Source organism: Myripristis murdjan, chromosome 7, assembly GCF_902150065.1.
Source record: "Myripristis murdjan chromosome 7, fMyrMur1.1, whole genome shotgun sequence".
Lineage (NCBI taxonomy): Eukaryota > Metazoa > Chordata > Actinopteri > Holocentriformes > Holocentridae > Myripristis > Myripristis murdjan.
This window is the reverse complement of record NC_043986.1, coordinates 25,375,806-25,398,581: the sequence shown is the minus strand read 5'-3', so window position 1 is coordinate 25,398,581 and position 22,776 is coordinate 25,375,806. Positions and strand designations below refer to the sequence as shown.

At 41.5% G+C, this 22,776-nt stretch overlaps 2 protein-coding genes across 2 annotated transcripts; one reads left to right on the top strand and one right to left on the bottom strand.

Moving 5' to 3' along the window:
- Window positions 1-9: 9 nt before the first annotated feature.
- On the bottom strand, window positions 10-3,157 carry fitm2 (fat storage inducing transmembrane protein 2). The gene is made up of 2 exons (XM_030056119.1): window positions 2,944-3,157; window positions 10-2,608 (listed from the first exon to the last, which is right to left on the bottom strand). The coding sequence occupies exons 1-2, from the start codon at window positions 3,114-3,116 to the stop codon at window positions 1,999-2,001; spliced, it is 783 nt and encodes a 260-aa protein (XP_029911979.1). The 5' UTR covers window positions 3,117-3,157; the 3' UTR covers window positions 10-1,998.
- Window positions 3,158-16,322: 13,165 nt separating this feature from the next.
- r3hdml (R3H domain containing-like) lies at window positions 16,323-18,385 on the top strand. Its single transcript, XM_030054800.1, has 5 exons — window positions 16,323-16,583; window positions 17,220-17,338; window positions 17,465-17,567; window positions 17,957-18,072; window positions 18,244-18,385. Exons 1-5 carry the CDS (start codon window positions 16,323-16,325, stop codon window positions 18,383-18,385), a joined length of 741 nt encoding a protein of 246 aa, XP_029910660.1.
- The last annotated feature ends 4,391 nt before the right edge of the window (window positions 18,386-22,776 follow it).

The window sequence follows — 22,776 nt, the reverse complement described above, 5'->3', positions numbered from 1 at the left end:
AATGGAACATTGAGATCTTACAGTTTTTATTTTGCCAAGACACACTTATAAACGAAAATACACATGAATCAATGTCAGCAAACAAAAGCTTAAAAGGTTTCAGTAAGCTCATATCCCAACATTGCTACTAATATTCTTTTCATCGTGTATTCTCTTAGTTCAAGTTTTAACAGTCTAAGAAAAAAAATCAACCATTTCTGATCAAAATAATTTTAACTGGATTATTCTCTTGCATCAAAGAGAAAACAAGACATAGTCCAATGCACGACCGTGTAGAGCCGGCCCACTATCAGAGTAATAATCTATGGCACATTAAAATAACTTTTAATATCTGCAAGTTTTTACCAGGCTCATTGTCCTGTGAACACACGTGACAGGTAGTGTTGAATTCCTGATAAAAACTATGATATAAGAAGATATAAACTATGTTAGCTTAAAAGAAACAGAAAGAAACTGTTTGCCCAAAATACAATCTATCCATCTGAACATATTTCATTTACTGTGAGTGCGATCTATCCATCCAGAAAGTTTCTGTAGGGTTTGGATGGAGGCAGGATTCCGGGTCTCCCCTCACACAGAAGCACTGGGACGGGATGCATTTTGTTTTGTGGAGCTCAAATGAACAAAAATTTACTTTATCTATCTGGCCCCGGAGAGAGGAGTTGCAACTAATGATTAATTTCATTATTGATTAATCGATTAGTTGTTTGGTCCATAAAATGTCAGAAAATAGTGAAAAATGTTGATCACAAATTCCCACAAACGTTCTTAAATGTTTTGTTTTGTTCCCATCAACAGTCCACAAGCCAAAGAAAGCTATTTAGTTTACTGTCATAGGGGACTAAAGAAACCTGAAAATATTCACATCGGAGAAGTTGGAATCAGTGAATTTGGACATTTTCTGCTTGAAAATGACTCGATTTGATTAACCAGTTCTGAAAATCAGTGAATTACAGCTAATTGATTATTTGACTAATTGTTGCAGCTCTTCCATGGAGGACAAATGAAGGGCAGATAGATACAGTTTTCTGATATCCTTTGGTAGGAAAACAGTTCCCAGAGAAACTCTTGGCCCCTGAGGGTTTTGAATGATGCCAGGTATCTGTGTCATAGTTTTTGGAAAGAGCTGTTGCTGGTGTGCTTTTCACATTTTTGGCAGTTTGAGCTCCACAGAAGAAGAACACCCATCCCCAGGGAACAGACTGGAAACCTCTGGAAACTGCCTGGATGGACAGACTGCACTCACACTAAACAGGAAAATATTTTATTTTTGGTTTTGGGCGAACTGCTCCTTTAACTCCACACAGATTCAGTGGAATATGGATCAGAATCAAAATGAGGTACAAGTGGAAATGAACTGATCCTTAAAGTCCTGGATACAGGACTGCAAAACCTGCGTTAAATGTCGCTCTGGTGCAGCTACAACACCAGACTTTGTTGTGAAAATATCTTTCCGATAAAATATTGAACTACACTGGTCTGGCAAAACAGGTTAACACAACACACGCCATCAGTGCCATACAACCGGAAAGTGTAAACATTCTCAGGTGTTCCCATTCAGACATCTAAAGACAGGGATGACTTAATCTCCCACCATTTACAGGACTTCATAAATCAAACATTGTAAGGCAGAAAACAATTGAGCAGACGACACCGCAGCATGAGAAGCTGGTTGGCCGAAGGTGAGAGGTTGAAGCTGAGCGGCAGTGCATTGCTTTGCTTTTATCTCAGATTACACAGAGTCATTTTGGGAACAGCAGCTGCCAACCACCATGGAGGGACTGCAAGCCAATCCCGCTGTACAAAATGACCTTTCAGTAAGGAAGGAAAAACTTTAAATAGCGTGGTCGACATAGAAATGGAAATATATAACTTAAGCGTGATGATGTGTTGATTTTTTTTTTTAAAGATTATGACACCTTTTATAGCAGCATCACTACTTATTGTTTTGTTGCTGTTTTGAGGATGGAAATAATGTTGTGTGAGTAGGTTTTCAACTTAGGCACGCTGTTTCTGCTCTTTTGGCTGCTGCTGGGGAGGGAGTCCAGGAGACAATGGGTTTAGATACCAAACCCGATATGTCAGATACCAGCCCAGCAGCCCACACAAGGTCCCCAGCAGCTTGTCAAACAGGTCATGGAAGTAAACTGAAGTGCAGGCGAACATCCATATCCAAATGATCACGATCACGTTCAGAGCCACGTACAGCCAACTGAGCACGATTCTGGGCAGCGTGGACAGACTGGCTGTCTGCAGGAAGGCCATGGGAGCCGTCTCCTCCATGATGAAGAGAGCAGAGTAGGCCAGGATGAAGGAGTGTCCCGAGATGTCGAAGCCGTGCCAGTCGAAGCCGGCCCTCCTGCAGCTGGCCTTGGATGTGTACTGCTCGCTGACCGCCTCCAGGGCGTCTCTGTCAACACACGTACCTGTGACATCTTCTATGTACAAGAAGGTCTCGGTGCACACGTACCACACGGCTGTGGCCACCAGCAGGGAGAGCAGCCGGCGGCAGAGGAAGGACACACTCCTGCTGAAGGAGGAGTTGGACAGGAGGAGGAAGGGAGTCAACAGCAACAGGGTCCAGCCCCAGGACAACTTGACAAAATACCTGAGGGAGGAACAAGGGTTACAGATATACAAACAGCTACTTTTATTTATTTAGAGAGTATCCAATGTCTATAAGTAACGTTATGAACGAAGCTGACAACAAGCAGCTTGTTTAACAAAGTAATGCTAGATTACTGGCTTACCTTTGACCCATTTAACTTAAAACGAAAAACCTTACTAAATACATTAAAGCCCAGTCAGGAAATCCTTAAAGTCGTTTCAGAGAATCACAGGTGCCATGAAGTTAGAGCCAGGTTAGCTCGCCATACTGACGCTATCCTAAACTAGCGCTAGCAAGACTAACCTTAGCCTAACTCACCAGCACACTTCACTTACACGTTTAGGACATTTTTGCTGCTGCTGAAGTATGTCTGCGGGACGACGTCCAGCTGTTTGAGGACTGAGCCCGCGACTGAAATCACCAGAAACAGGAGAGGGAATTTCAGTCGGACATCGGGCAGCTTCCAAAACGCCACAAACTTGCCCACAATGACATCCACTGCAGCCATGTTGACAGTGCGGCCGGCCGCTGCAGGGGCGGCGGAGCGGCGCTGACGTCACCGCGGCTCCGCCAATCAGCGCTTTCGCCGGTGTTTGCGCCGCCAATGAATAGAATAGAATAGAATAGAATAGAATAGAATAGATCAGAAACGATAATGGTGTGATTTTCAATGTAAAATGATTAAATGGTTAGTGATAGTTCATGCCATAGTGTTTTTCATAAATGTTTTTCATAAATGTTTTCCATGAGGCTGAACCAAGTCCGACAGCCTCTGCCACCCAGTACAGGGCACCAGGGGACTGCCACATGGAAACTATACTTAAAATTATAATTGGGAGTATAACTCTATTTATAACTCTATTTTTAATCTATTCTATAGATATTTTGCAGATATATTTCATTGTACATGCAGTCTGTGCAAAGGCTTAAATAAGAAAGATCTACAGATATGCTATAGATATATTTTAGTATATTTGAGTATTTATATTACTCTTATAGAGTATTCCAAAAGTTTTTCTTTTTTCTTAACACTTCTGAAGAATTAAGAAAAAAAGTGTTAAAAAAAAAAAAAAAAAAAAAAAAAACCTTTGGAACCTGTGTATGTATGTATGCATCTATCTATCTATCTATATACATATGTAACCCAGCCATCGTCTCGCTGGGTTACATATGTATAGGAAAATGAAGACAATTGTAGAACATGAGAACAGACAATGGTATTGTTTTTTATTAATACAAGCATTAATCATGAATTTACCGGAAAGGCTTCATGGTGTCACACTGATGCATTTGATATTTGGTTTGAATTCCCTTCATATGGTGGGACAGATTAATTTCAGTTCTTCTGCCCTTCTGTGAATTGTGTTTTCCCTGCTGTTTCTGCTTTGTGCATGTGTAATTTCCATCCATTTTCAATATAATGACAGGTAACCAAGCAAGTACAACCAGGTAAAAAAATATTACCATGCAAATGTCAGAAGAAGCTCCTGCTCTCCCCAGGGGGAAGGCTATTCTCAGCATGAACAGAACAAAATGTGCACATACAGTAAGTAGGCCTGGTGCAGATCTACAGACAACGTGACTGAGGCTGCATTTCTAGAAGAGTGATGGATGGTATTGTTGTCAAACAGGTGTCCATCATTCAACGTAGACTACAAAAAAAAAACAAAAAAAACAAACAAAAAAAAAAAAAAACAGCCAAAATGCTGCTTAATATGAAAATTCAGTGATGATGAATGATGATGATGATTATGTCAAGATGAGCGAGGATGTTTGCATGCATAATCACACAGTCACATGCCCTTACACTGGACCATTATCTTTGTAATTAGGTTGTTCTGATACTAAATCAGATTTGTAATTTAATGACTACCTTATTATAGGTGGTATGATGGATTATAGCTTTATGCCTTGTATAAAGATTACCAAAATTACTGGTGTCTGAGGATAAGGTTTTTCAGCAGCGCCATTGTCTGAAATATTTTTTCAAAGAGACAGATAATGAGTGAGAGAGAATTGGCAAGTCAGAGAGACAGACACTGACTCTGTGCCTGGTCAAGGTGGAGAACAGAGGAACCATTTTATGTGTCAGACTGACAGACAGCTGTTAATAACTTAGAAACTTCTTCTTTTGACCTCATGATAACCATCAAGTTACAACACAGGTTTTATAGTTCAGTGGTTCTTTACCTTTCCCATGCTTTCTTCTTATAACTTTCTTCTTATACCACAGGCACCTCTCTGTGAGCTTCAATCCATGAATCCATGACAGCTTGAATTTATTCATTTAAAAGTAGGTGTGCACAAAAACACATCTGCCCAGTTCAATTTTAATGTGTTAGAGAGAAGAATATTGGCCTTGATATAAGGGCAGCATGTTTAGGCAATGACAATTAGCAAGGTTACTTATTATTTTTAGAGTATTTTTCATTGGATTCCTGTTCCTCATAATCATAATGTGATTTATAAACTGCCCACCCCCCACCCTCATATTCCAATCTCATCCTTAGCAATAGTACCCATCTCCATAGCTTCAAAACACTGCTTGTGTATGTACTTGGCCTGAGTAAATGATTGCATGACACTAGATTTAAGCTCTAAATATATGAAATCTGAGCGATCCATTTCATTTCTTGTCAGGTGACTATCAGCATGAAAATGAGGGATATCGAGTTTGAAGCCCTAATGGAGCTCAATATGCCAGAGGCCGAAAGCCTTTGTTTACAGTGAGTCACATTTATCTGATACGGATTGGGCTATGCACTGAAGTGCATTTCAACTAACTCTGATGGCTGGATTCTGCAGAGAGCCTCAGATGGTGTGGCTGGCTGAGGAAGCCATCAGGAGGCTGGTGGAGAAGCAGCAGCTCCAACCTCCTCAGCCCAGGAGGTGGTGCTGGTGGTCATGCCCAAAATGGTGCAGGATTTCTGGCTCCATCCACTGAGCCACCCCTCTATCACTGTCTGTGGAAGTCACCAAGGCCCCTCTGGATCAGCTCTCCTCTCTGACAACCATGGGGCTTCAGGTCGCCTTGAACTGCTCCACCAGGGACTCTAAGGCTCTCTCTATCCTGAACAAGGTCAGGGAGAAATACATGCTGGATGCTTTGGGGGAGGAACTAGTTTGCAATAAAACTGCAGAGCCACAGAGTGGACACCACAGTGGGGGAAATTTTAGCCATGTTTGAGCCCCAAAACCATGCAGAAATGCTTGAGGTGCTGACCCTTAAAAGGACAATCTCACATGAAATAGAGAGTTGCAATGTAAGCCAGATGTGGATGAAGCTGTGAGCTCCCCCAGCCATGATGGAGGTTTGACCGAGGAGGCCAGCCTGGAGGAGAACATAACGCCCACCCCAGAGATGGACTGTACTGGTGATCCAGCTGCACTTGATCCTCATTTCAGTCAACATACGCCTGCAGAGCCTGAAACCCTGAGACTGTTACTGGTCTCCTGACTGCACCTGACACCAGGATATGGATCAGAGATGAAGAAAAGAGGAAAAACGCACATCTGAACACCTGAAGTGTTAGCTTTCTGGTACATATTAGAACAGATCAGAGGTGACAAGTCCAAATAATCTCTGGATCTCTTTTTAAATCTATTGCCATAAAGCCATCATACACAAACATTAGCTTTATACATATATAGGCTTATAAAAAATAATCATATATTTTATTTAGAATAGATTTGAAAAATATGTAATTGATAACGATAACAATTGATAACGCCGGTTGTTTATGTATTTCGTTTTATCAGTTTAATCAATTTAATTAACTTCCATCAGTGACAAAGGCCAGTTGATTCAAAGGGTACTGCAGGTGATACAGCACCCCCTGTTGGCGAGATGATGCCCTGCGAGGCAGTGGCCAGGAGCCTGCAGAGCTCCTGAGCAAGTGCCCTCGGCGCGCTTGAATGCGCAAATGAGCTCAAAGAACATATAGCGGCACATAGATGATGAAATTGTGGAGATGGTCCACTACGATGAACTGTGTACCTCACAAATTGGCCTGAAAAATCACAGAAACCACCAGAGAGTGAGCAGAACCCATGGAACCACATGCAGTGGCGCACAAGGGTGATTTGGCGACATGAGTTTTGTGCTGCTGTTGATTTGATGTCAGCGGAGCGGAGGAGAGGGTTTGATCGATCGAGTGTGACACTGGCAGCGAGCCGAGAGAGGGCAATTATAGTGGCAGTAGTGGCCCTGTTAAAATACCGTGCGCGTGTTTAAATGTGAGCAATGCGCTTCTGGGCATGTTAAAATGTGTGTTTTTGGATATGGTGCTTTCTGCTGTGCGCAACGCGACCTGGTAGTTTCAAGACGTTGGCATCTGATTTATATTTTAGTATGTTAAAATTAATGTGGATTTCTCACAATTGAAGAGGCTCGTCTCTTGCTTTTCAAAAATAATTTATTTACAATAATTTACATTTATGTCTGAAGAATTGGGACAGCACTAATACATGTTAGACGTGCGTCTGACCGTGGATCACCAGTCCTCAGATGTTCCTTCCGGACGCTCTGGTAACCTTGCATCCCATCCACAAACACACCAAGAGGGCGCGGCGCGGCGTGCAGGCGCTGTCCGTAGTGCTGGAATCACCTGATGGCACTCAACAGAGATGAGTAACAACAAACTCAGACCCGATGAATATGACCTGTTCATAAGGCTTACTCATATTCAGCTCACTTAGAGATTATATAATAGTTGCATAGGTCTTCTCACTAAGATCTCGCTCGCCAACTGAACGGAAAAGGAGCGAACCTTCTCGTCTCGTCCCGTGAAGATTTCATGTTGTCGACCCATTCTCCAGGGCTGCCTTGGGAGAACATGGTCATCAACCAATCAATCAAAATCAAAACTTTATTTATAGAGCACTTTTCATACATGAAATGTAGCACAAAGTGCTTTACATGTTAAAAACACCCCCGCCCCCCACCCCATGATTCTGTCGCACACACACGCACGCACGCACGCACGCACGCACGCACACACGCACACACACACACACACACACACACACACACACACACACACACACACACACACACACACACACAATGTTTGTTTGGCTGAGTACAGAGGAACCAGATCAGGGATGTTTTGGAGACAGAAACGTGAGCAGATCGCAACAATTACGTATCTCCCCATCGCCTCCATAACCGATTAAGGAGTCTGTTTATTTGCATTTCCCATGAGGATATTCGCGTTTCTTGTTGTCCATGGAGTGAACACGATCAGTCTCTCTACTGTACGAAAATGAGCTGGTGTAACAGGAACTAGATTTACATGCAATTCCAAATAAGTGAGTGGTCTGGGGTTGAGTTTTCTTTCAACACAACTTGACAGACCTCACCATCCTTTCCCACATTCCTCCCCACCAGGCTGAATTTCTATTGAATCCTCCTTTATAGGGGAAAAAAAACGTTTAAATTGAACTGTGGTTAATTTATTGAATAACGTAGTTCGTGCTGCCCTGACGTTACCTTAAAACGTCTGCACGCAAAACATTGATTCACTGTTTACTCCCTGTCTTCCTTCTAAGATCAATAATCTTTCTTTCTGTTGAGTCCCTTGAAGACCCGAATGCATGACATAAATATGTGCCTGTTGTAGTTCAGTCAGTCTGTCATGGTCACACATTTGCTGGTGTCTTGTAGGCGCTTGCTGAACAAAACAAAACAAAACAAAACAAAACAAAACAAAACAAAACTAAACTAAATTAAACTGTTTCAATGAGGCATGCCACCATTTCCCTACTGCTGGAAATAGGCAACAACCAGCAGTTATTATTAATAACTAATATTATTAATAACATCACAGCTATATTGTGATTTTTTTTTCCATTTTGACTTTTTTTTTCTGAGAGTGTACTCTATAAAACCTCACAATTCTCTACAGAAAGTTAGACACAGTAATTATTAATGAGATATTGAGAGATTTATTGATATAAGACCGGGGAGTGCTGTGGATGGGTGTTGGGTTATTGGGTGGAGGACTAACTTATGTGTGTGTGGAGGGTATTCACCTCTGGATTAGGTGAAATGAATATTGCAGCACTTGGGGTTCCTTGGAGAGTGTTTACATGTTTTACACATATACTGCAACATGTGGGGTGTGTATGTGTTTGAGCGCAGGTATGAAGGTGTACAGGATATTTTCTCATGGACAAGAGCCTCTTTCTCTCAGTAGCCTGTTTATCTCAGCATCACTCCCTTGAAAAGAGCCTCTTTCTGTTTGAGGAAATCCTCTTTCTCCTGGTGAAGATTCTCCATCTTGCGACGTACAGCCTGTTTATCTAAGCATACAGCCTCTTTCCAACATCATCTGGTGTTTGACAGTCTGTTTCTCTAGGTGGAGAACCTCTCTTGCACCAGAACGCCTGTTTTTCTGGGTGGAGATTTTCTATCTTGTGACTCAAAGTGTGTTTTTCTGAGCGTACAGCGTCTTTCCAACCTCGTCTGGTGTTTGACTTCCTCTTTCTCTAGGTGGAGAGCCTCTTTCTCTTGGCGGACATTTTCTATCTTGCAACTTAAATCCCGTTTTTCTAAGTGTACAGCCTCTTTCCAACCTCTTCTGGTGTTTGAAAGCCTTTTTGTCTAGGTGAAGAGCCTCTTTCTCTTGGCAGAGATTTTCTATCTTGTGACTTAAAGCCTGTTTTTTTAAGTGTACAGCCTCTTCCCAACCTCATCTGGTGTTGGACAGCCTCTTTCTATAGGTTGATAGCCTCTTTCTCTCTGCAAAGATCTTCTATCGTGCGACTGAAAGCATGCTTTTCTAAGCGGACAGGCTCTCTCTATATGTGGATAGTCTCAACCTCTCAGTAGCATATCCACCGTGTCTGTCGGTGGAAATGCTATTTCTCTCAGTTTAGAAGCTCTTTCTTTCAGCGAAAAAGCTCTTTGTCTCAGCGGAAAAGCTCTTTGTCTTGGCTAAGATACTCTTTCTCATGGAGGAGATCCACTTCAAAGGCTGTCGGCTCAGTTCCTGTGTTGTGCCAGTCGTGCTTGGCCTCCCTCTGAGAGCCAAGGTGGTTCCTCGTGTGTGTGATCCCATATATGAAAGGTGAACATTGGTGTGTCTGATTTCTGGTTTGTAGTTGGGTGTGAATTGTTGCGTGAATGGGCTGATGTATAAAGGAGCCCCCACACACACACACACACACACCATTGGGTTTGCCTTCCTCTTTTGTGACCTGAGATTCCTTCCTTCCTTGCTCCGGGTCATGTGTGCTCAGACGGAGCCTTGTAGTGCGGCATTTGGATTTAAGAAAGGGGGCTGAGGTGTCAGGTTTCATTTGAGCTCACTCACTGCCAGAAACAAAATGTTGAAAATACTGTATGCTGGTGATGATGACAAAGTTGGTGGTGATGAGAATAATAGCAATGACAGCACTGAGTCCGGCTGCTGATTAATTATCTTACATGTTTATTCCTACTTCTTTGCAACACTGAGGATAATGTGCACAACAGAGAAATCTCCCCTTTGCATCTGAATTGAACTTTTCTCATGCAGAGCTTAAGGTTTGCACTTGATGCACTCTGACTTGGCAAGCAAGCCTCTCCTAGAAATCCAATTTTCCAACCTCATCTGGTGTTTGGCTGATTGTTTTTGAAATTGCCATCTGAAGCACTGATGCCAGACTACTCACTCTGGCAGGAGGCAAAATACATTCAAATTGTATAGTTACAAATTACGGTTTGGAAATCTTACTCAAGGAATTGACTAAAAAAATTTTTTTTGAACTTTCAGCTAAAGGTTGAAAAAACACCCCAGTAGTATTTATATAAAATAAAGACATTTAATGCATTACATGTTAAAACACTAGGATAGCTTCACATCCAGCAAATGTATGGCTGCAGAAAATATAGCATAGAGGCACTCAGTAGGACCAGTCAGGATAGTATGAACATGCTAATGCAAACAAATCTATTGGAGGGGCTGTCTTTGGGTTTCTGCAGTATGAAAATCTCAAGCAAATATGAGGGAGAGGATGAAACATTAGAGGCTTTCCTGCAGACACGCTGGCTGCTTGATCAAGAGGTCTAGGCTTTCCCAGGGTGGAAAATGTAGATGTGAATTATTAAAACAAACTCTGCTGACTTTGCCCTGGAACCATCACAGCTCTCGGGAGATACTGCTTCTTGACCGTGCGGTTTTACTGTCCACCTGCACGCTGTTATTACACTGTACAGAGAAATGCTTATTGTGTTGTTTCCCCTTTTCCTTTAATGATTAACTGGGCAGAAGATCAGATTCACATGAGGTGTCATGCCTATATCACTCATATGTCACTGCTGATTGCGTAATTCCCTATTATAAAAGATCATACTTCCTGAGGGATGATTTGAGGGGAATGAATAGGGGGCACAAATTACTAAATTAATTCACCTTCTTAGTAATAGATTTATGAGACTGAAAACTATTTTTACCTGCTTTTTCATTAAAATTGGACCAATCTCCTGATTCCTGAGAAACACAGTTTCTTTTAGTCACATCAGCTTATAGAGTTTGCTAAAAACTGAGCACTTGCAAAGTCATTAACACTTGATTCAAGGAGCTATAATTCACTTGAGAGTGCTGGTGTAAAAGGAGTGGAGGTTTGTATTGGATTATATTGGAAGGGCCCACAGTTTTTCCTCTGTGAGGCACCAGCTGCGTAGCCGTTAGTCAACCTGGGCTGAAAGACCTGTCTGACAACTGAAAAGCTGTGGCTTGGGGACTTCAAATACAGTTGGTACAAGGTTTATTTTATGTTCCCACTCGGGTAAATATGGGGGGGGCACCGAGTGTGCAGGGGTCCCGTTCGTGTGTTCGTCTCTCCTCCTTACCTTTCAGACACCACAAGGTCACAGTGCCCTTTTGTATGCATGGACCCAGCAGGCCAGCGCCTCAAACCAGACAGATGATGTCATGCAAAAGAGGGTGTGGGACGGTCTCTGGGAAAATCGTCTGCTCTGTCTGGTCTGAGGTTCATCTTCTCCCAGGTTTGAATCATTTCAGACTTTCCTGAAGAGTGTTTTTCTGCTCCAATTTACTCGATGGATAAATCATACCCCTGCAGACCTCCAACATAAATCACCACCATTTCTGCTTGGAATTACACCATGTGATTCAGACTGATTGCCTGCCTAACCAAAGAAAAATAATCTGGTGCACTGTTCTGCTCTATAGATTGTAGTGTTTCCAGCTGCTACAGAGAACGGTAACTGAAATGATGGCAGCGTTTCTGGTGGTGTGTGTTTGGAGGAAAGAGCTACATTGGTGAATTCATTAATTCATTCATTTTTCATAAATGATTATTTCTAAGCAGGCTCACAGAGGACTGGCGCCGTTCCCAGCATGCACAGGGTGGGAGGCAGGGAATCGCCCTGGACAGGTTGCATAACAAAGAACTTGATCAGACATGCATGTCATGATGGCGACTTGTGATGACAACTTGTACTGGCTTTCACTCAAAACCAGAAGCTCATGAGACCAGATGGCCCACAAGCTAAAGCAGACATACCGTGCTCTGAGTGGATGAATGCTTGGTTGAAAGTTTATGCCAGAGTGCACTTTTCACTTCTTTGCGTCCAGTAAATTCAGGCACATTGCTGCTCCCTCTTCACGGCACCAGGAAGGGACTACATCACTGAGTAAATTTGTTTTGAGGCTGCCAAAACAAAGGTTGGACCACGCTGACATGAGGAGTGGCTTGATACATGACAGCGCCAGAGGTGGGACCCTGGGATTTATGCAAAATGACGTGTTTCACACAGAGATAGATGTTACGGTTCTGGGATTTATTATTATTTTTGACGGGGAGGCTGCACCGCTGTGCACCTCTTGACCGTCTATTCGTTCAGATTTTAAAAGCATCAGCATAAGCAGTTTGACAAAATGGAGAAAAACAGGAGAGTAAAGGTTTTATGAGTCGTGACGAGGTGCTTGTTCTTAACACTGACCAGTTGTCCTCATTCAAACATACTGCTCTTGCTCCATTGACTGTCAGTCTGTCCACACACTTTCAGCTGTGATGGATCTGTTTTATATTGCTGCTCAGCATTTCTCCCCACTTTGATGTGCGATGATAGAATTATTAACTATGTGACAGAACTGACATGGATGTGCCCGGGGCTAAATTTAAATGCTGGGGCTTAAAAGGCTTCGTTGTGAGCAGAGCAGGCTTCCTTCATACTCATCCATCAAACCAGCACCAAACCATTCCAGTGATGTAACTCTTGAGATAAAAGTTTGATTTTATCAGGCTGGGGAAAATCCATAAAGTGAATTTTTGGAGCAGTTTTATCACAGTGGCATCTCAGCAGAATAAACTAAGGGCCCTGGCTGCCGATACAGGCTATTTACCCAAATTAATTTGCGAACCAAGTGTTTGTTTTCCACTTCCCAACAAGTTTGCCCTCCCTCTCAGCAGTGTAAAATAATAGATGGCGGTCGCTTTATAATAAAAGGTTATGAACAAAATGAACAAAGAGGATTCAAGAGGTGGTTTATATTTATGGCTGTGGACATGGAAACTAGTACAGACCAGTGGAAAAGTAAACTGGTCAAGCTCAAAGGCCAACAACAAGATGCGACCCCGGCGTTTAAAGTGAACTTGGCGCACTGTTGACCTTTTGTACGCCAAAGACCCACATCTGCTCTTTGATGAAGCCCTCTGTGCATTTTACACACCCAGTCACGAAGTCTGACAACACTCAACCAAGCATGTTGAACTATGCTGCAGGGCTTTGAAGAGTCAGCTTCAGAGAGCTTACCTGAGCTTACCTTAAACTAAAGACTAGCTCGCTCTGATGGAGGAGAAACAGCATGAAGCTGACTGTGGGTTAATACTCATGTACATTAAATATGAACTGTCTGCTGTTGTGTACAATATGCACTAGTCTCTGGATTGGCTGTGCGATTTGAATTCCCTCGGGACAATAAATGCTATTATCTCTTGTATCCAAGGCTATATAATTATTACAGTATGTTCCCATATTGTGCAACTTAAAGGCATAGTTTTGCACATTGAAACCAAGCCCACACCAATAATGTGTGACAGCTGAGTTGTGGTGAGTTCTTCAGACAGTAACCTCAAGTATCTCAAACATCACCTTGATCTGGTTTATGGGGCCAAACCTTTTTTGCAGGGTTTGTAATCCAGAGGATACAAGCTTTGCAGATGAGAGTTAACACCTGTGTTTCTGTGCTGCTAAGAGCTACGATGCTACTTAGGGTGTTAATTTTTTTATCTGATTTTTAAAAATATATTTTGATGACCATAGTGTTTTACCTGCTGCTCCTATACTGCCTACACCGCACATTATGGCCTACTTCTACCAACAGCAAATCCCTATTAATAAATCATGAGTTTGTATTCTATATTATTGTATGTATACTTTATTATTATTTTTTTTTTGTTCTTTATTTTCCCCCCTCTTGACTCAAGCTTTATAATCTGGTATGGAAACATACTAATGAGTCTGTGGCATTCCTTCTGTAACAGCAAAGTTGATTTATTTATTTATGTATGGTTTATTTGATAGGGATCGATACAGTGTAGATAAGACAAACTGAAAACAGCTGTCCAATTCAAGTATCACAGTATTTGTAGGGGAGGCTAATTTGCAATAACTGTCCACGGAAAGGCTTTTGTGAAAATAAGAGATTAAAGTTTACAGAAAATTTCAAGTGATCGGATAATGAGTTCCAGCACTTTGCTCCTTTCACAGAGAATTGTCAAGATAACGGTGGGCAATGAAAATAAAAAGTTAAAATTGGCAGTGGCATGTGCATTAATGAATGTGCAAGGTGCATGACACTGAGAGGTAAATAATAATTTCTCAGTGGCAGCACATTAACATGCCTCCGCTGCTCTGGGACAAACGTGCATGCATCCCAACACTTGGGTTCTCCAAGCTGCACAGCCAGGGGTTGACTCCGAGTTTTCCAGCTGGTCCTGTAGCTTTACTTTCATTATATAACTGTTCTTGTGTGCAGTCGTGGTCTCGGTGATCCCTTTGACCCCACGAGCTGTGGAGCCAGTTGGTGCAGTGTACCTTGGCAGTGTCCTCAGTCTCTTGGTATAGTATATTACACATGGCAGAGGATCTGGGGCCCTTCCTGGAACCAACAACAGCTGGAGATGAATGCTAACAGTGCAGCCACTTCAAAACTGGACCTTTCCCCCTCTTTTTTGTTTAATATGCATTCTTCAGCGTGCTGCTCAGACCTTCCCTGAGGCATGCTTATTTAAACATTTTATTGTGTTTTATTGAAACAACTCAGGGAGGTCAGGGAGGAGCCAAAACATGCATTCTAGTACTAACACCCTCTTACAAGACAACCTCAAGCTTTCCAATAAAACAAAATGACTCAAATACTGTCTGTCATGTCGTTTGATGTGGCAAGACTGTTGTGAGTCCAAATAATAGCTCTTTGAATTCAATATTTTACAGCTCATCTTAATGACAGAATCAATCCTTTTCTCTCATAAAACAAATCAGAGATGATTTTCAATTTATTAACACAGAGGCAGCCAGTAAAATGTTTTATCACTGTGATTTCTGTCCTGAAAGGCAATTTCCTGTGTTTATGATTTTCACGGCAGCACACAGAGAGAGAGGAGAAGGACTCCAAGTTTACATTAAGCTCATGCAGAGAAAACTAAATCACCTATCAAACAGTTTCCTGAGCCCTGGGTGAACATCCCAATGGGAGGAAGAGTCATACAGGAGGGTTTTGTGCGTCAGATACCCTCACAGAGACTTGACCCAGTTAAAATTCCCTGCCACATATGTCAAACGGGCTTGTTTGCAAAGGCTTGTGTTTAAGTGAGGATCTCCACAGCTTCTCAGCTCCTTGGCTGCCTCTTACTGCTCTGCTGCTCTGGAAGGATCCACTCATGAAGGTATGAGGCTCAGCTTTTAGGAGCTTGGCTGTACTTTCTCCTCATTTTATTTGATGAACTTTGTTTTTTGAAGACAGTGGGGATCATGTTGATCTTTTGTTTATGAAGCAATTCAACAGATTATTTGATGTTTTGTTCAAAGGGTGACTGGACAGATTCATCTCTGTTGTCCTTTCCTTCACATCATTTCAGTTTAGCAGCACTACCTCTGTCAATATTACTTTAAATATTTGTTTTAGTTCTTTTTCTTTTCTTTTTTTTGACTGTGATGTTTGAATATACTTGAGCATACTTGTGGTCAGGCGTGCTGTGGTATGAATACTTAAATGAAAGATCCCATTTTATTATTATTTTTTTCATTGTATTACTGTCACTTTTCTGTTTGCTGTTTGCTTTTTGTCATCAGGCCAGTTAACAGGACAAATGTGGAAAAGAGATTGCTCTGAAAACAAAAGTGAACCAATATAATTTTCATGATTTTTTTTTTTCATAATCATGTTACCACACCAGTGTCATTTTGACTGTGTTGTTGAAAATTTGCAGGTGAAATGTAATGAGTCCAGGCAGTCATGCATTTCAAAATACATTGTTTCCATTTTTTGAATTATACCAAACTAATGAGCGCATTATCCTGGATTTGACATTGTCCATTCACAAGTCAAAACACAGAATACATTTCATTGTTTCCAGTCCACAGCCTTTTGGGTAAAATGTGAGACTTTTTTTTATTTATTCTGAGTGCACTCTAAACCTCGTTCCTCCTCAGAGGTTTGCAGGGTGCTGGTGCTGCTCCAGCCTCCTCCACAGAGCACACATGGGTGCTGCTTGTGTTCAGCTCCTGTTGGCTGCCACCCTGTGGACGGTGCCTGTCCTGTCGAGCCCCACGGAGCTGCTCAGCATCACCAGGGCTGGATCTGACACAGAGTCAGGCTTCAGGAATCTGACCGGCAGCGTCTATGTGCCTCGCAGCAGGCGCAAGCGAGCCATTTCGTCCAGGGACATGAACGCCTTGCTGGATTACCACAACCGAGTTCGCTCTCAGGTTTTCCCCCCGGCTGCCAACATGGAATACATGGTGAGGATCCGGCTGTCAGCGAGGACCACTGTGCACTGAATCAGACCAGGGACACAGCTTTTAATGCAGGCTTTTGTTCTTGTTTTAATGTGTTGACACAAAAGAATACACTGACAGAGTGTGGATGAGATTTATGTTTTAAAAAGTGCTTACAAAGACATCTCACCCGAAAATAAATCAATAAATGAATAAATAAACCAACATGACAAATACAATAGATGGAGTGAAATCACAAAAATGTAATGACAATCAAAAACTGAGCAAACAAACATGTGGAAAACCAAAAACATATGCTGTTAGGCTACTGCTCATATATCTCATCTCTCAAATGTTTACAGTTAATCCTGCATCCAACCAAGCTTTTGATTGATGATCTTACTTTATTCTTCTTTTGTGAATAGCGCAAATGTGAGCCTGATGCAAAACAATGCTTATTTTCTTACTTATAGGCACTAAAATCTTGAAAAGCAGCTAACCACTGCCTGAGAGAGTGTGGAGCTGCTGTAGTCTAATTTACTGGCATGTATTGTCCTCTGTGTTGTCCTCTGGTCTCAGTGAGTTACTGAACACCTTCTCTCTCTCTCTCTCTCTCTCTCTCTCTCTCTCTCTCTCTCTCTCTCTCCGTCTCTGCTGCAGGTCTGGGATGAGGGATTAGCCAAGTCAGCGGACTCTTGGGCTTCACGCTGCATATGGAATCATGGTCCAACACAAGCCATGAGATATATGGGCCAAAACCTGTCAGTCAATTCTGGAAGGTACTGTCGAGCTCTGTTATGAGAGCATGCAATATGAAATGAGATGTAAACAAGATGGAGCTGGACAGAGAAATGTCCCGTGCAACTGCAGATGCATGAATGAATGATTCGTATTTGATATGTTAGGTACCAGTCTATCGTTGATCTGGTGAGGTCATGGTACGACGAGAGGCATCACTTCTCCTACCCAAACAGATGCAGTGGATCTGTGTGCTCTCACTACACACAGGTATGCTGCTCTCCTATTTAGGACTGAAGAAACTGTATGGTGGGATTTGCTCATTCGGTACTTTCATTTACCCCACATGACCCCACAGACCCAGGAAAAAACGTCCTTTCCAGACTGAACATGGCTGGAGTTGTGGTTTTGGTTGGCCATCATGCTGGGTTGATCGTATACTTCATGGTCTGTTGCTTTCCCAAATGATGATGGGGAGTCGGTGTGGACAAATGCAATGCCTTGAATGTTTTAAATTTCTCACTGACCAAATATAATGACAAACTATTGTGATTTCTCTTGGAATAAAGTACAGAGGCATTTTATGCTGAATGTTGCATTCATGTACAGGATCTCAATGTGGAAAAATCAGCCTCTCTGTGTTTGGTGGTGTGTTGCAGATGGTGTGGGCCAGCACCAGCAGAGTGGGATGTGCCATAAAGAAATGTTCAAACATGTATGTGTTTGGTAGCACCTGGAGGGAGGCAACACTTCTAGTCTGCAACTATTCTATAAAGTAAGATGTATAATGTAAACTTTTTCTCATAACAAGACACACATGAAATCAGTCCTGATATAGTCCCAGCTTATCCAGAGCTGCATTTAATAATTTTACACACAATGTACAGAAATAAAAATGCATGCAAAAATCTTATAAGTAACAGGATGTTGTTTATTATTGTTTCAGAGGGAACTGGGTGGGGGAGGCTCCCTATAAGGTGGGGAAGCCCTGCTCCGCCTGTCCATCGAGCTACGGCGGCAGCTGCTGGAGAAACCAGTGTTCAGGGGAATCCAAATCCAACAGACATAAAAGATACTACAAACAATAGAGCATCTCTAATCACATTGTGTCATATTTTACTGGAGGACAGAGCAAATTCCCATTCACAGTCTAAGTCTTTATTAATGATTTTTTAACACACAATCAAAATAAACTAGTGGCATTAATGTTGATCTTTCAGCTAATCAGCTAAATTTGCTGTTAACTGCAAAAAGCTCCATAGTGACAAGCCATTTGGTCTGATTAGTCTGATAATCAGTGTTTTTTTTTTTTTTTTTCAAATGCAAAAAAAATATGTTGAAAGAATCAGGCAGATTAGCCTGCCACTACCATGGAAAGGTCACCGATGGAAAACCTTTGGAAAACCAGTGGGATTATCTCATCCCACTGGCAGGTTTTTTCCCCCCAATTTTAACAAAAAACAAGATCTTAACATTTAATATGAGACAAAATTACTTGTAAAGAACTTGTAACTTGTACTTGTAAATTGAGAGACTATTATGTAACCCTGAGGACACATTTTATTAAAACAGTCTCTCTTGTCATCAGATTATCTGGTTAAAGAAAATGACTATTTTTATACTTGTGCAAACACATCTGCAGACATTTTTTGCACTGTTTATTGGTTTGAGTGATTATTGTGAAGTATTCTCAAAAACTAAGCACTTTCGATTGTTTTTTCTTAATTGTACAGATGATATTTACTGTATCCTTGGATGTGTCATTGATTCACTTGTAGTATCCTGTTGAGTACATTGTTTTCCTGTTGAATGTTTTGACTAGAAAAACCGTCAATACACTCCTTGAATAAACCATAAATGTATTTAATTCACAGATATCTGGAAACTGGATTGAACATTGGTTAAGTTATAAATAACTGATGACCCTGTATCTCTCCACAGACAGCCCTGCTGCGCTGTGCACTACTTGTGTTTATTCACTTACTGCTGCAGGAAATATTTTGGCTTGTATTTCACCTCATTACATCTCTCCATGTGCTCGCTGAGACTTTTTCTCTGCCATAAAACAGGAGTCTAATGCAGCTTTTATGGTCATAAATATGAGGAGATCAGCCGTGCCTCTCAACCAGTTCACGGACAGATAGAGACACTAAGGATATCACTGTCCCTCTCACTGAGCACATTACATATCTGAGATGGAAAACCCTTTTCCCGGCAAACAAAAAGTGAAAGTTTCCTACAAGCTTTTGTGAAGAACAACCTGGATCAGCACTTTCTGTAAGGCCTAAAAAATCCTGCTTACACCCTGTTTTTGTACAGCTCTTCACACTCCATGTTTTCACCACTTTATACATATAAATTTATAATTAACAGGTAATTAATGTTTATTGTGATCCCCATTTTATGCTTGAACAGCTTCCCAATAGGACCTAAATCACATAAAAATGCCAAACTCTCAGCACAGTGTGTGATAAATCAGAAAATGAGCCTTTAGACAAAATCCTTTCTGGCTTGTCCTAACACGTCATATTTTTTATTGCAATACAAAAATGAAAAATGTACCTCTGCAGAATACAGGGAGGAATATTTGACAAGTCTGTTTGTCTGTGGCTTACGTTTTTCAGGCAGCAATGGGACAAAATTGCCCTCGCTAGCCATAATATGGATGGGGGGGCTGATGGAAATAGCTCAGTGTAGGGTTTCTAGCCAACTAAACTATGGAAATAACACCTCCTTTTAAATCAAATTCAGAGGGTGCCCTGCCATCCGTGGGTGTTTCCAGACAAATGTTTCTATTATATTAGACAGCAAAGCAGAAAATAACTTTTTTCTCTACCAAAACAAATCCCATTACATCATACGTGCACACAAATATATACACATCCACACATACACAGCCTCTTAGCTGCCACCCTCAGTACATTCTCCACTCCTCTTTCTCTTTTATGGTCCCTACCTTCTGCCATTCTCTCTCTTTTTGTATAAACTTCTTTCTTTCTTATTCACTCATAATCCACATTCTGAAAGCTTTTTTTGGTGATGGGAAACAGGGTAAAACACATAATAACTTTATGTCTATTTGAGTTTCTATCATCTTGTTGCTATAGTTACAGCTGCTATATAGATTGGTGTCCATACGAGCCTGGTTACTGTTTAACCTCTCCACCCACATTTGCCCAGATTAGGAAAATCAATAAGATAACAGCGGCAACGCCGGCCTTACCTTGCACCAACAACACCCTTCTCACACTAAAGCACGCTGCGCCAAACTTCCATATTTTACACCTTATGGTTTGAGACAACCGGGGTGAAAAACAAGGATCTAAAACACATGCTTTGAAAAAGGAGACAAGGAGGAAGACATGGTCAATGTAAACACACAAGTCAGTTCAAGTATGGAACTTCCATTTGGTGAGTACACACTTCTGTTTTTATCACTTTGCCTCAGTGGTTTCGGTGAAAAAGATTGAGCGTGGCAGCTGCTTGCTTTCTTTACGGTGGTTTACATAGCCACCGGCTTCAGAGTGCTGCTGGATCACAAGGAGGAAATATCATCGCCATTTCTGTCTTGGCTTTCCACACGGCTGCAATCCAGGAGGTGTGTCAGAGATATAGAGGTTGTTAAAAAGACCCTGAAAGCTGGGCCTGATGGAGATGATGATACAGTGGGTCTGAGATGGCAGATATGATGCAGTACATTGAGACTGAAGGGACTCAGAGGATGATTTGAGAAATTTGGCACTGATTCTGGCACCATAACAGCTACAACTGAGTCCTCTGAGACAGCAAAGTATAAAGACTGTATAAAGACTGTACTGGATAAAGACTGTTTTCATTCTTGTTACCTGGGCTTTGTGTTTTGTTTTGTTTTGTTTTGTTAGCTCTTAGTCTGTGAACCCTGTAAAAATCATAGAAATACTCATTTCCATTCTTCATCTATATACACTCATTGTCCTGTAACAGATGACAAACACTTCCAGTTTTGGTTCTTTGGTCTCTTTGAGGCACCTGGCACACTGTACCGCTTCATACATCAGAGTACACACATACAGTGGATGTGTGAGTCTTGTTTTTATGCCACTGATCATTCATTGAATGATTTGCATGTCACAGTGGGATGTGGAGATGCAAATCCGTTTTTACAAAGCTCTTGCAAGTGAGAAAAATGAATTAAAGGCCTAATACAGCTAATAAGATGATGTGTCCCTGAAAATGTGGTGCTACTCTGTCAGTCTTTTTGACTATGCAAGGAGGTTTTGAAGACCCCTAGATGGAGGACCCCATTCAAATAACCATCTCTTCTGAATCCTGGCTCAAACTTCAACACATTAGATGTTTCTGACACTTTCCATCTGCATGTAGGTCTATCCTCTACCTCCTGACCCATTTCTTTGACTGGAATCAATCCAACCACTCATGAGAATGCTGTTCATAACAACAACAACAACAACAAAAACAATATACTACTGATAATAATAATAATCCCCCACTCACTAATACAAGATGTTGCACTTATGTTATTTGATTATTCTGTGTATTTTCATGGGCCGGTTTGGTTGTTTTTGCTGTTTGATATCCAAAACCATTTGCAACATGGTCACAAATACTAGTTATGTTAATTACCTCACTATAAACATTAATTTATGAATCCAGAAAGATTATATCACCTCTAGTTGGATTTCTGAGCCACACTGTTATTAATTAGGCACAATAGCGACATTTTCTGACAGGATTTGCTTAGCCACTATATGCTTGACAAATCGTCCAAAATGAGGACATTTATGTTACAAATGCATTTCTTTGGCAGCTGCCTTTTCTAAGCTTCTTTTTGGCCTAGATCCGGTTATACTATGTTTCTTTGTGCAAACAAACAGAAATGCAAATCACTGCTCAGGTTGCTCCTTCTCTGAAAATGTGCTGACATACAGCAATGTTTCCAAAAAGCATCCGGTTTAACAATAATGAAGTGATTGTGCTGCACACAGTGTGACTCTGAAGATGACTTGTATTATTTAGTAAACAATGTAATGTGATGTAATACAGACATGAAGCAGTGGCAGATAATTACAAGAATCCACCTGCAGAAGATAACTGAAAGTGATGAATTGAGAAATTATAAGTGTGTCAGGGGCACTTCTAATTATCCAGCTAGTAATGCCACAAACTTGATGCCTTTTAACTGTAATTACTCCACTAGACACACACAACTACTGTGCTTAGACAGCAAAACAACAGCCTTTACAAGGAAACCTGTGGCTGATACTATTCACATTTCTTCATGTCAGACACATGGGATTAATTGCTAAACGGTCACAACCTGGACCAACTCCCAAGCTCGGCTGTTTGCAGAATCAGTTGGTGAATGTAAACACAACAACAGCCATTCACCAGCCCCTCAGCGAATCTATCTGTTTGCCTAGGAATCTGAATGACTTGACATTGGGGCACCGGGAGGCTTGGCTTCAAAACACAGACCATA

Bases quoted from the DNA above. Each gene is read 5' to 3' on its own strand.
- fitm2 (XM_030056119.1), bottom strand. From the start codon at position 3,116: ATGGCTGCAGTGGATGTCATTGTGGGCAAGTTTGTGGCGTTTTGGAAG. The intron at 2,609-2,943 runs GTAAGTGAAGTG...TTCCTCCCTCAG, and splicing joins AGCAAAAATGTCCTAAACGT to GTATTTTGTCAAGTTGTCCT.
- r3hdml (XM_030054800.1), top strand. From the start codon at position 16,323: ATGGGTGCTGCTTGTGTTCAGCTCCTGTTGGCTGCCACCCTGTGGACG. The intron at 16,584-17,219 runs GTGAGGATCCGG...TCTCTGCTGCAG, and splicing joins CTGCCAACATGGAATACATG to GTCTGGGATGAGGGATTAGC. The intron at 17,339-17,464 runs GTACTGTCGAGC...TTGATATGTTAG, and splicing joins CTGTCAGTCAATTCTGGAAG to GTACCAGTCTATCGTTGATC.